Consider the following 13,036-nt stretch of genomic DNA (forward strand, 5'->3'; position numbering starts at 1 on the left):
TGTTACTATTCAACAACATAAGCTAGGGCAATCTGCAGACAAAACATGGATTGTTCAAATAATGACACAGTCGATAAACAAGACGACGCGCATTACTGAACTATCAAAATATCTTTATGAAATTGTTTTCAGACATTTAAAACTAAATTATAATTTTCTTCACTTACATTTTCTACACCTTAAACACCAAAAACAAGATCCATACAAGAAAATGTCTTTTACGTGTTACAAGAAAAGTAACCGTTGCATGGAGTTGACAACTTATAAGATATTGTGTAGTGTAACCTAAATTCGAAACTTCCGTATAAACTTTATGCAAAGCTGGTCTGCGTAAGATGAATAATTCTGAAAGCTCAAATTTTGACAAGATGTCCTTCATTCCCGTCAGCCCTGAAAGTCATTTTCCCATTCAAAATCTTCCTTATGGTGTATTTTCCACGGCTGATAATGTAAGTAGAACTGTCATTTGATTTTGTCGCTTAAAAAGCTGTTGAAAAAGCGATGCTTCTTGTCATCGCGAAATTGTGTGATAAATGAATCGTTTGCAAGGGAATTGATTTTTTCACTGGTGCACTCTTTTAATTATGCATTTCTTTGTATATTTATCAGTTTATGATACTAGAATAATCACTATCGTTGAAGTCTAGGTGTTAATGCTTTGAACCAACTGTTTGTCAAGGTCAACAAAAAAGTTCAGCCAATCAAAACATAGCATCAAGGACACACCTCTTTGGTTATATTATACTAAAATTTTTATCCACCCCTGTTTGTTTCTCTTTCCCGTCCTACCCTTATGTTTTGCATCAGAGCCTTAGATTGATTGTTGTTTTGCAAGCAGACAAAAAAATTACCGCTATTTTTAGCTTCTTATGGGGTTATTTTTCAGTTGTTTCTTGTATGATAATGATAATTTATGTGAATGCATACATGCCATATTTTCTGGAGACCATTTAGGCGGATTTGTTCAAAAGGCTGAAAATTCAGGGGGATTTTGGTTGTATTCAGGGGGATACTGTCATACTGTAATGCTCTTGCAGAACAAAGTATGTCATTGGAAAAATATGTTTTCAAGACAATTAAATTAAATTTATCTTCCTCCAGTCTTTTAAAAAAATTGTGCTTAATTTTATCAGCTTTGATGACATTTAGACAATAAGAGAATAGAATAAATATATAGTATAATATATATAATATTTCTTCCTTCCAAAATAGTAATATTTCTTTGCCTTTGATAATTATTACAAATTAATTGATCACTTGTTGTAAAAGTTTCCTTTTGGCATTTCACCCTTGTGAAGTTGTTTCTTTACATTCAGTTCCACTCACATACTGTGGTTTCACTTTGTCATTATTGCCTGATGTAAAATTTCTAAAAATACAACAACAAAAAACATATACCAAGCTGCCAACCCATAGTTTTGGGCAATAAATAAGAAACAATGACTTTTAGAAATTTTATAAATATGGGGGAAAAGCCAAATTTAAAAAGTTGAAACCAGTGTGTTTTTAAAATCTCACGCCTTACTGGGAACAATAACATAGAGGAAGAACATTTGTTTAGAGAATGGATGGTTTGCATGTTTGCATATTGAATCCCCTGCTGTATCATATCAATGCATGAAAATGATACCAGGCCATCAGCATTTACAGGTTCAGTTTTTCAACTGTCACATCAGTGTAAATGTCTGGAAACCAGTGATATAAGACTGCTGACAAAAGATCAGAAATGAGGTTGCAGTTTTTCATAGATTTTTCAATGAATATTTATGTACAAGCGAATTAAATACAAATTTCTAAAATCAGGTTTGTGGTATTCCATTCAAGCTATTTAAAATTCTTAATCAACTAGCCTGACTTGCTTGCAGGTACTGGTCTTAATTTCTATAACTGACATAGTCAAATTATTTTTATTTCACAGCCCCAACAACGTATAGGTGTTGCCATTGGAGACCAGATTCTGGATCTTGGTGTTGTCAAGTCACTGTTTGAGGGTCCAGTTCTGAGGAACCAGCAGAATGTCTTTGCTGAGGTAGGCACAGCAATTTCTTTCCCATGCTGTAGTAATGTGAAATAGACTATAGGTTAATATTACCTATAGTTTGCATTGTCTAAATGTATTTAATGCTTGTCGAGAATGAATGTCGAGAATAAATTTGTGTAAAGCTTACGAAATCTTAAGTTAATACATTTTTTTATACTATAGGTTAATATTATGTATGGTTTTATTGTCTAAATGTATTCAGTTGTACTGTGGTGCTTGTTAGAAATAAATCATTAAATGTGTGTAAAGCTTATGAAGTATTAAGTTATTACACATGCCACTTTTTAAAGCCAATATCCGGCATATGTAACTGATGCCAAACAGTTTTCCCCCATTGAGAATGCAGCAATTCTGAATGTATAGTGACATTGAAACAATATGATTTGGCCAAGAAGATAAGAGGAAAGGAATTTTACAAATGGTTCAAAATGAATGACTGATCTAATTTCTCCTCTGTTTATAACTTAAATTTATTGTAATAATTATTTAAGTATTTTTTCAGTCAACGTTGAATGCCTTTATGGGGTTGGGGCGTGCAGCATGGAGCGAGGCTAGACAGACCATACAGAACTTGTTATCAGCTGACACACCGACACTGCGGGATAACGCTTCACTCAGGGAAAGGTGATACTGAAAGCCAGCCAAGCATATTTTAAAAAATTAACAAACTAGATACCTACGTGACAGAATATGGATGCCCCATAAACAATAATCAGTAACAAAAATTGCCCATATTCTACCCATACAACAGAAAAAGGGTGTTTTCGTTGTTATGGCAAAGATCACCATGATATACTTTTAGATATACAAATTTGTACAGTTGATGTTTCATTTCCATTCTAAAAATAGAAATGGGCTATAGAGGGTAAAACTTTATATTTTTTTTTATTTTTTTTTCGATTTTCTTTAAACTTGAGCACTTCCTTTTTTTCAAGTACTAGTTTGTGATTTAATAGGTTTATACATGTAGGGTGCATTTAAGCATTGTTGCCTTTATTAAGGATGGTAGTTAATGTCTAAATTAGTTATGTAAATGCAAATGTATAGCATATCCCATTAAGCCAGATGAATATTTAAATCCAGAGTCATCCAAAAAGACTAAACAAACCTTAATTCTTACAAAAGTGCTTGGCGTAAAAACTGTCAACAAGCCCTGCTATATAAAACCCACGGTTTGAGCAAACCAAAAAAGCATTTTACTTTGACCACTAAAAGTTTTTTCTATAATCCACTATCATGCAGTGGTCTAACTAAAATAGCCAACATTTTGTAGGTCCATAACTGTTTTTGCAGCAAAGGAGCAATATATTACAACCAGAGAGAAATTGTTCAAGGTTAAATACTACTCTTACTATAACTAATGACTCACAACATCACAGGGCTCATCTGAGTGCTGTGTTCTTGCCAGGAAAACAACTTTCATTTGCATAATTGAGTGTCAGTGAATAGCTGTCTTTAAGATTTAGCTTATATTTTTGCAATTAAAATGTTTCACTAAACAAGACCTTCATCTTTAATATGTTGCAGTGTATTTGTATGAAGGATTTTCCCCTATTTCAGAGCCATTGTACCACAGTCCTCTGCCACAATGCATGTGCCGGCCAGGATTGGGGATTATACAGACTTCTACTCATCCAAAAACCATGCATTCAACGTCGGTGTGATGTTTCGGGGAAAAGATAATGCTTTGATGCCAAACTGGTAATTTGATTTCAGACTTAAATAGACTCGTGCCAAATATGGAAATTAAACTGTTGAATAACCAAGCCCAACTTCTGACCTCACAGCAATGCTTAGATTTTAAAAGTTGGAACAAGCCTTAAGGGACTGTATATTGTTTAAATTTAGCATGATCTTTTTTAGCTTATTCCACATTGGTTTAAAATTCATGACACTAAAGTCGAAACCCATTTGCTCAATACCACTATCTCAATTTCCTTGTTGGCACGACCGATTTTATTCCACTTTTTGTAAACATTCCCATTTGGCTTGATATTCTCAAAGTATTTTGGCATGTCCACATATCGAGCCAACGGGTATCGACTTTATTTGAAATATTGATAGAAGTTTTTTGCGAAAGCTTTCTTCTCAAATGTAGACATAATTTTGATGATGTCATTATTGTTTAAACTGTGCATACCTTTGTGATATAAGTCATCCAGTTAACGTTTATCTTGGAAACCAATTACACACTTTAATAAATGTGTACATATTCATGAAAGATGTAGCACTCAAAATGCTGAACATTCACACAAACATGTACAAGAACCGTTTCACAGCCTCTATAAACTTCTATTCCAGGACACATATCCCAGTTGGTTATCATGGTCGAGCCTCGTCTGTGGTGGTTTCTGGGACACCAATTAGACGCCCCAACGGTCAGACAAGACCAGACGAAAGTAAGATATCTCCATGAACTTAAATTTCTGTTTGTTTTATAATTGCAATTTCTGCTTTATTACCAATTGAGGCTAAATAATCTACTAAAATAGATAAAACGCACAGTCAGACATACCATATTTTACACTAGATAATGCACTAGGATTGATCCAAATGACAGGGTAATCCATTTTATTTGGGTAAATATTTGGATACTGTTGAAAATATTAAAAAATAAAAATGATATCTGTTCAATTTTTCAGCACAGCCACCAGTGTTTACCGCTTGTAAACTGTTTGATTTTGAGCTTGAGATGGCCTTCTTAACGGGGCCAGCCACGAAGCTAGGGGAACCAATCCCTATGGATAAAGTGGAGGACCATATATTTGGCATGGTGCTCATGAATGATTGGTCAGGTATTAATGAACAATGGACATGATGTCACAATTTATTACTATTTATAGAAATTATGTCATATATATAATATATAACTATATATTATACTATTTATATACTATTTATGTCAGGTATATACAGTCATCGAAATTAGACTTTTGGATGAACAAGCCCAAATTCTTATACTATTGCTTGGCATCAAATTTTTGAACAAGCCCTGCTATATAAGATGCAGAATTTGAGCAAGCCCGGAAGACATTTTACCAGTACAGGGCTTGCGGGCTTGTGCTAATTTCGACCACTGTATATAATATATTTGTAATGATTGGAGAACCAAATATTTGGCATGGTGCTCATGAATAATTGGTCAGGTAAAATTATGCCGACCCCCTACAGAAGCAAATTTTCCCAGTTGGGGTCCAAATTAGCGAAAAAAGACACCCACCCATAATACTATTAAAATAATTGCCTTCCCCCCGGGGGTTATATGTTTTACTGGAATAGCCCTGAGCATGTCTTTAGTTTGTATTGAAAGATTTTTTTTACATGTTCTTATCTACTTTTATTATTGAAATATTACTTTTTATCCGCAGCCCGGGATATTCAGAAATGGGAGTATGTTCCACTTGGCCCATTTCTTGGCAAGAACTTCGGAACCACAGTTTCACCATGGGTTGTTACCATGGATGCCTTGAAGCCGTTTGTCACGAAAAACATGCCCCAGGATCCCAAACCACTGCCCTACCTTACACATGAGGACGATTATAACTTTGACATCTCATTAGAGGTGGCTATTATGTGTAAGTGAAATACTTTTTATGTTGTCGGAAAAGCGTGACATATTATAGATTTATTACTTTTGGCAATGATGGTGGTACCTGTGAGATTGTCAGCAAAATCTCGTGTATCTTTAGTATTTATCATTTTTATAACTCCAGAGTTGTCCTTTATGTAAAATATAGTAGTTTGAAGTATTGTTCAGAACTTCAGACAATTACTTGAGTATTTATGATTCAATTATGATCAAACTTGTGGACAGCATTTGTGGGCATAAATAGTCAACCAAGTTGGATATATTGATTTTATTAAAAATGGTTTCATGAGTGCTTTTGATTTACTGCAAGAAATGTCAAATAAATTCTGCTACAGGTGATGGCCTGTCTTCTCCTGCCACGATCTGTCGTAGCAATTTCTCCAACATGTACTGGACCATGAAACAACAGCTGGCTCACCATACAGTGACTGGATGTAATATCAACCCTGGGGACCTCATGGGCTCTGGTACCATATCAGGAGAGGTAGGTTTTGAGTTGTAATACTCAACCATGGTGACAAAACACTTACCGGTATCCATAAAGTCTAAATAAAATCTCCCCGTTATTATACCCCCGACAAACGAAGTTTGAAGGGGGTATATTGGAGTCACCCTGTGGTCGGTCGGTCGGTCGGTCGGTCGGTCCGTCCGTTGCAATTTACCTTGTCCGGAGCATAACTTAAAAAATACTGGATGGAATTGGATTAAACTTCATACAATGGTAGAGCATAATGAGAGGAAGTGCAGTGTTTAATAACCATAACTGTATTCTTGCTTAATACTGAGTTATTGCCCTTTGTTACTATTTTTTGTCTGGAGTATAACTTGAAAAGTACTAGATGGAATTCATTGGAACTTCATACAATGGTAAAGCACAATGAGAGGAAGTGCAGTGTTGAAGAACCATAACTCTACTGTAGCTAATTACTGAGTTATTGCCCTTTATTTGTTTTTTGCTGTCATTTTTTTTTTTCAGACATGAACTTGCAAACTACTAGATGGAATTTATTGAAACTTCTTACAATGGTAAAGCACAATGAGAGGAAGTGCAGTGCACAAGAACCATAACTCTATTTTTGCTAATTACAGAGTTATGGCCTTTAATACTTTTTTCTTGTCCAGAGCATAACTTTTTAGACTTGTCTATTTTGAGGCATACATGCCATATTTTCTGCAGACCATTCAGGGGGATTTGTTCAGAAAGGCTGAAAATTCAGGGGGATTTTGGTAGTATTCAGGGGGATTTTTTAGCAGATCTCAGGGTTCGAATTTAACTTTGAGGAGCACTCGCAAAATTTTGCGAGTGCATTTTGAGGCAACTCGCAAAATGAAAAATCAACTTGCAATTTTATTATTTGCTTTATTCCCTTATAATATTGTCTAATTAAAGTAGAAATTTACACCTAAGACATATTATGAATATTAAAAAGTATCAATGACTCGACTACTAGAACTTGTTTATGGCTTATTCTATTTGGGGGGTAGGGAAAGACTCATCTGATGCTGGCAGCTTTTTGATAACAAAGCTGTCCAATAATTTGACATTGTTCACTTTGTATATTTACCCTCGCCATCGGGTAATTTTAAATACCCATTCGACAAGCACGCTACAGATTTCATTAAGTCTGTAAGTATTAAAATCAATAACATTATAAATTTGAAATAAAAAAAGCAACAGTAAATGTAGCGTGGATACTTTGGACCATGAAATATATCGATCGACGAAGTCTATTCATTTTGACAGCTGGGCGAAAATATATTCAAAGGATGATGGGGTTTACATATATAGTGCGCGGATGCGCTAAATTTAGCCAATGATTGAGCTAGGTGATTACGTCATTCGTATTCACTTTGTATACTGCACGCCTCGGAGCATCCCGGAAAGATTCGAGATAAAACTCGGCCTTTTCCGTATTTGTTCTATTTTTGAAAACTTACTAGAGCGTGACTCCATACTGTCTTCTTTATACTGGTAGTGTAAACATACCACTTATAGGCTGTTTAAACTCGACTACGTAGCGGAGTTAATTTCATGTTTATTCTACTTTCCTTTTAACATTTTGTGGTCAAGAAAAAGCCACTCGCAGAATTTTGCGAGCTTGAATAAAAGTCACTCGCAATTTTCAAATGTGGCTCGCATTTTGCGAGTATGCGAGTCTAAATTCGAACCCTGGATCTAATTTGGCTAAATTTCAAAGTATTTTAAGATGCAAGTACGAAAAAGAACAAATGGCCATATGTTTGAAAGGTCCCAAGGGAATTTGTCCAGAATTCAAGGGGATTTGGGTCACATACCAGGGGATTATCATCATCGCCATGTAGCGCTATGGGCATGGCGCATATGCCAATTCACCTTGTTTACCCCTTTTTTCAGCACTTCAACTATATTTCTATGAGACACAGCCATATTGCATAATAAAAGAACTCACTTGCAAAATACAATACTTCATAGAAAAATATGTTTCAGAGACAATTTAATGGGCTTACCTTCCTCTAAAATTGGATACAAAATCTGCGGCCTATCATAAATGATGACTTTCAGACTAATAGAGAGAATGGAATGAATTATCAATATTTTTCATTTCAATTCCCAAATAGTCAGATTTGTTTGCTTTTGATCAAAACCAAATGCATATTTTTTTATTAAGTTCATTAACATATATATCTCCTTTTGGTATTCATCAAAAAATAAAAACATCACCACCATAATAAATAAATACAAGTCATTTCATCCAATTGTCTACTTTCAGTTTCTCTTCTGAGGTTCTGTTATTTTCCGATATTTGCGATGAAGGTCAATGTCATGTATGTAAACATATTAGTGAGGCATAACAAAGAACAGCATTGTCTATTAGTTATTTCAATCTTTTTCTTTACCGAATAATTTACTGTCACCTTTAAATTATTAATCCTTTTGATGACAATGACACATGTTTTGAAGAACTCTTTAATTTGTTTCACCCTCTCTGATTGGATAAAAATTATAGTTAAACCAATAAAAATCGACCTTTTATCTGACCAGTCTAATTGACATTTCTTTCGCAAATTCTGAGTTTCAATCAAAACAATGCATGAAATGTGCCCTGCTGATTTATTAAGTGTCACCCAATAGGTGTTATTAAAAGACACCATCAGTTGATAATCCAATTAAGCTTCAGGACAGGAAGGGCATAATAACTGTAAACAGGCTAATATAATTGAACCCTGTAATAAATTTGCGTAATTTTAAACACACTTTTTTTTTTATTCCGGGGGATATTCATTCCCCTCTGGGGATATTCATCCCCCTCCGGGAGACCTTTGGATGGGTCAAAATTTCGGGGGATTTTCCCCCCTCCGGGGGATATGGCATGTATGTTTGAGGGCAAATGTAGAGTTGTTATAAAACCTTTGCCTTGTTGCCGGCATGCAAAATATTTAACCGTGACGATAGCTAAAAAATATTCAAAACATTTAAATAAAACTTAGTACATATGTTGCCATTTAGACAGTATGGACATGTAAAGCACATTGTCTGACTTGCAATTCTTTCTCAAATGACCTTAACAATGTTATTATCTGAACTGATAACTGTAGCAAGGATAGAATGTTTTTGAACACCAACTACAGTAATGATGTTTATTTAAAGTGTTTTTCTTGATGTGAAAATATTAAAACATTTCTTCATGCTCTATGTTTTCAGATGGAAGACTCATTTGGCAGCATGTTGGAGCTGTGTTGGAAGGGAACCAAGACTATTGAGCTGGGAAACGGGGTCACCAGGAAGTTCCTGAAAGATGGAGATGAAGTCATAATGACAGGTGGGCAATCACAGTAGCGTTTATCAGTGGGCGATTGATTGATTGATTGATTGATGGATTGATAATTGATTGATGGATTATCAATTTATTAGTGATTTGTACCCCTTGTATCGGTGCTTTACACTGAGCACGACCAAAGGGTCTCTTCGAAAACGAGCTAGGGTATAGCTCAGGTTACCCTTGACTGCAAGGTCATAAGAAATACATACCTACATACATACATTGATAAAATATCAAATGCACTAATTTCTAAAATAAAGGGAGAATACTCATGTGACTCTGATATATTCAATACTTTTGTTGACTAGAAACTACAGTTGGAAACTTAACCTAATTTTAGTGTGAAATAACCTAGTATGGCCTGTGATATATAGTCTTATATAGTATTTAAATCCTCCCTGTTTATGATATTTTCTTAAATATGTATACTTATATAATTATATACTTATCATAAAGTTCATTATTTTAATTATTAAGCAATATAAGAAGTTAATTAATGGTTTTTATTTCATTCTGAAATCTGAAAACCTTCTAGCCTTATGATAGAGCTAAAAGTAAATTTAAAGATGCACTATTTACTCCCAAATAAGATTTAACAGATTTAATACAATTGTTTTAATATATCCGAAAGGATGAACAAATGTCAAAAACAATGGTTCTTATGAAGGATACCATGTTTAATTTAAAAGAAATGTGCAGAAAACAGGGTATTTCTACCTTATGAGACCAAAGAAAATTGCAGGAAATCTTTTAGCATTCACCAATCATTTAATATTTTTGTGTCTTTAGCTATTGAATATACAGTTATAATATTGTTAATAGTAATTAAATTTTCCATAAATGCATTATTTAGTGAGAAGTTGAGGGTGAATCACTCAAAATATAGGTTTGTTTCACATGTGTATGTATTGATTTTGAATAAGAGTGTCACTTTAAAATAGCCTTATTGATAAGCAAATACATGTACTGAAAGAGCATTTTAGTTTGAGTAAATGTTTTTCTTTGTAGGTTTTTGCAATGGGAACGGGTACAAGGTTGGGTTTGGTACGTGTGTCGGAAAAGTTCTCCCTGCTCTGCCTATGTGAAAAGTGCTTCGACATATAGATGATCGTGTTTCAAGAATGAAAATTGACCAATTTATTGCAAAAAATCATTTTCCATGCATCCTGAACAAAATAATTATCATTTTCCACATGTACACTAAAAGTTTGAAGTTCATTTTACAGCTAATGAGAGTCATTTAATCATTTTGCATTTGTTAGTTAGTAATTAATACCGGTAGTTACTATAAAAATTAGGAACTTTTTTTTGGTAACTTGGACATTATAGTGACCTTGGTGAAAAAGATTTATCAATTATGATGATAATTCTCATGTATTTGTTGGGCGGTTTTCATAATGCATCTTAGTGAATATATTCAACTTAATGAAAATTTCATAATTTTTGACATCAATTATTTGAAATACAGTCATGTACCGTTTACTTTTCATCAAATGTATTCATATATTGTTAAGACCTTTTTTTCTTACTTATTTTCATATTTTTGGTGTACAAGCATTGTTAGTTTTCTTTGAATTTAACTTTGAAAAAAAGGCAATTTTCAATAAAGTTGAAAATCGTCACTAAAATGCTCTATAAATACAGCCTCAGACTGAGAAAAAACCAGCTTGGTTTAACCAGTATTTATTTCAGATACTTATACATAAATCATGACCATTGAAAACTGAAAACTGTTGGCATCGTTTAAGAGTATTCGTATTATAACATAATCAATGGCAGAAATGTTATTCAAGACAGCTGTTGTCTCTCACTGTAGAAGTGTTCTTATTGTTGTTGTTTTTCAATATGGTGTTAACTTTTTAAACAAAATGATTAAGGTTTTAATAGTTGTGTTATAACAAAGATGGTTATTAATTAAATTTTAATCATGAAACATGTTTAAGTAGTATATTGTTAATTGTGAAATATTTACTAATTGGGTTTTTTTTTTTTGTTTATTGAAGTTATCTGTCTGATAATCACGAAAATCTCAGTTTTATATATCAAAATCAGGTTAAAGTAAGAAATTTTGCTTAACAAAATAAGCTACTTAAGTATGTTAGGCTTAAGTAATTGAAGAAATCAGGGCCAGGCTGATTTTTTTAGCAGTTTTACAAGCAGTTTTACATAGATATATTTTAAGGAGTTTTGCAATATTGAAATTATAAACTAACTAGTCATACAAACAAACTTATTAAGTAATTAAAGATTTATTTAAGATATTTTATCAATATTTATTTTGTATTTTTGAGCTTATAGTACTTATTATAATGGATATAGTCATTCATACGTATATGAATGTGTAAATGACTTTGGTGTACTATTCAAATTTTGATTACACATGAATTATAATTTCATTTTTAGTGTATTTCTTTCCTAAATGAGTAGATATATCATATGAAAAAAATAACTTAACCGACCACAATACCTATTTTCATCTTTAGCTTAAATGTTTTTCAAAGAATAAATGTCAAGGTATTATCATAGCCTTTGTACAAAGTTGGTGTTGTCGAAAGCATTGTGCAAAAACTTGAACCTTGGCTCTAAAGCTGCACAGTTTTACCGTTTTTCCAACTTTTTTATTTTTTGTTAATTTTTCTTGTTTAACAATGATTGTGATAAACACTAATTTGATTATTTACAGTGCTGAATACATAAAAGGTCACTGTTGAAGCTTAGCATGCACATTTTCAACGCTTATTCAATTATGGTGTCACACCAAACTTTACTACAATAGTTATATTCAAGCATCAGAATATATAATGACTCTATTTTTTATAACACAAGTATCTTTAAAAGTAGATGCATTTTCTGAAATTACCACTGTGATATCAGGATGACCTAACCTTTGTGCCGAATTTCATGAAATTTGATAACAATGTTTTTTGGATTCATAGATGTAATGTTTGTGTAGTGATTGTTTGTGTATTCATTGTAATAACCACTTTAGTGCCTTATTCAAGGTTAGTGATATTAAATTACATTTGCTCAATCATAAGTTTAAACTTAAGTGCATTTTAGCTTCATTGTATTTTGAGAAAGAAACAGTCAAGTTATTGTCATAGCCTTGGTTTCCTATGCTTTCGTGTTGGTGTCTTCATCAAAGTGCAAAAGCTTAAACATTGGCTGTAACTCAAACACTATTCAAAACATTCAAATGAAACTTGATACACATTTTGCTACAGCCATTACGTATATGCCTAACAAGGTCCATAACTCTGACTTCAATAATTGTTGAGTTAGCCTTTTTTCTACTGAAATACAATCAGACAAGCATTGGCATTTGCATGGCAGCACTCTTTTTTATAAAAAAAATAAAATTTTTAATGTTTATAATAAATTGTCAAATTTTAATATATTTTTTTATACAAATTTGGTTTAATATCAAAATGTTTTCCTAGATAATATGCTCAAAAAGTAATGAAAATTTGACTTAAAAAACAATACTCTGATAACGTCTCTCAACTTTTTTACTTGTTTTCAAACATTCCATATTTTGAGAATCTCATATATGTATTTTATATTTTGCATGTTAGTGTATAACAGTAAATAAAATTTAAAAAGCGG

General features: G+C 32.9%; 1 protein-coding gene across 1 annotated transcript; it reads left to right on the forward strand.

Moving 5' to 3' along the window:
• Positions 1-322: 322 nt before the first annotated feature.
• On the forward strand, positions 323-13,036 carry LOC128240366 (fumarylacetoacetase-like). The gene is made up of 10 exons (XM_052956992.1): positions 323-449; positions 1,919-2,029; positions 2,544-2,665; positions 3,602-3,742; positions 4,343-4,440; positions 4,684-4,836; positions 5,410-5,616; positions 5,966-6,114; positions 9,313-9,430; positions 10,439-13,036. The coding sequence occupies exons 1-10, from the start codon at positions 336-338 to the stop codon at positions 10,513-10,515; spliced, it is 1,290 nt and encodes a 429-aa protein (XP_052812952.1). The 5' UTR covers positions 323-335; the 3' UTR covers positions 10,516-13,036.

The sequence above is a fragment of the Mya arenaria genome, chromosome 7, assembly GCF_026914265.1.
Source record: "Mya arenaria isolate MELC-2E11 chromosome 7, ASM2691426v1".
Lineage (NCBI taxonomy): Eukaryota > Metazoa > Mollusca > Bivalvia > Myida > Myidae > Mya > Mya arenaria.

Excerpts from the sequence above, each read along its gene's own strand:
- LOC128240366 (XM_052956992.1), top strand. The coding sequence starts at position 336 with ATGAATAATTCTGAAAGCTCAAATTTTGACAAGATGTCCTTCATTCCC. Across the intron at positions 2,030-2,543 it reads AGCAGAATGTCTTTGCTGAG|TCAACGTTGAATGCCTTTAT; the intron begins GTAGGCACAGCA and ends GTATTTTTTCAG. Across the intron at positions 5,617-5,965 it reads ATTAGAGGTGGCTATTATGT|GTGATGGCCTGTCTTCTCCT; the intron begins GTAAGTGAAATA and ends ATTCTGCTACAG.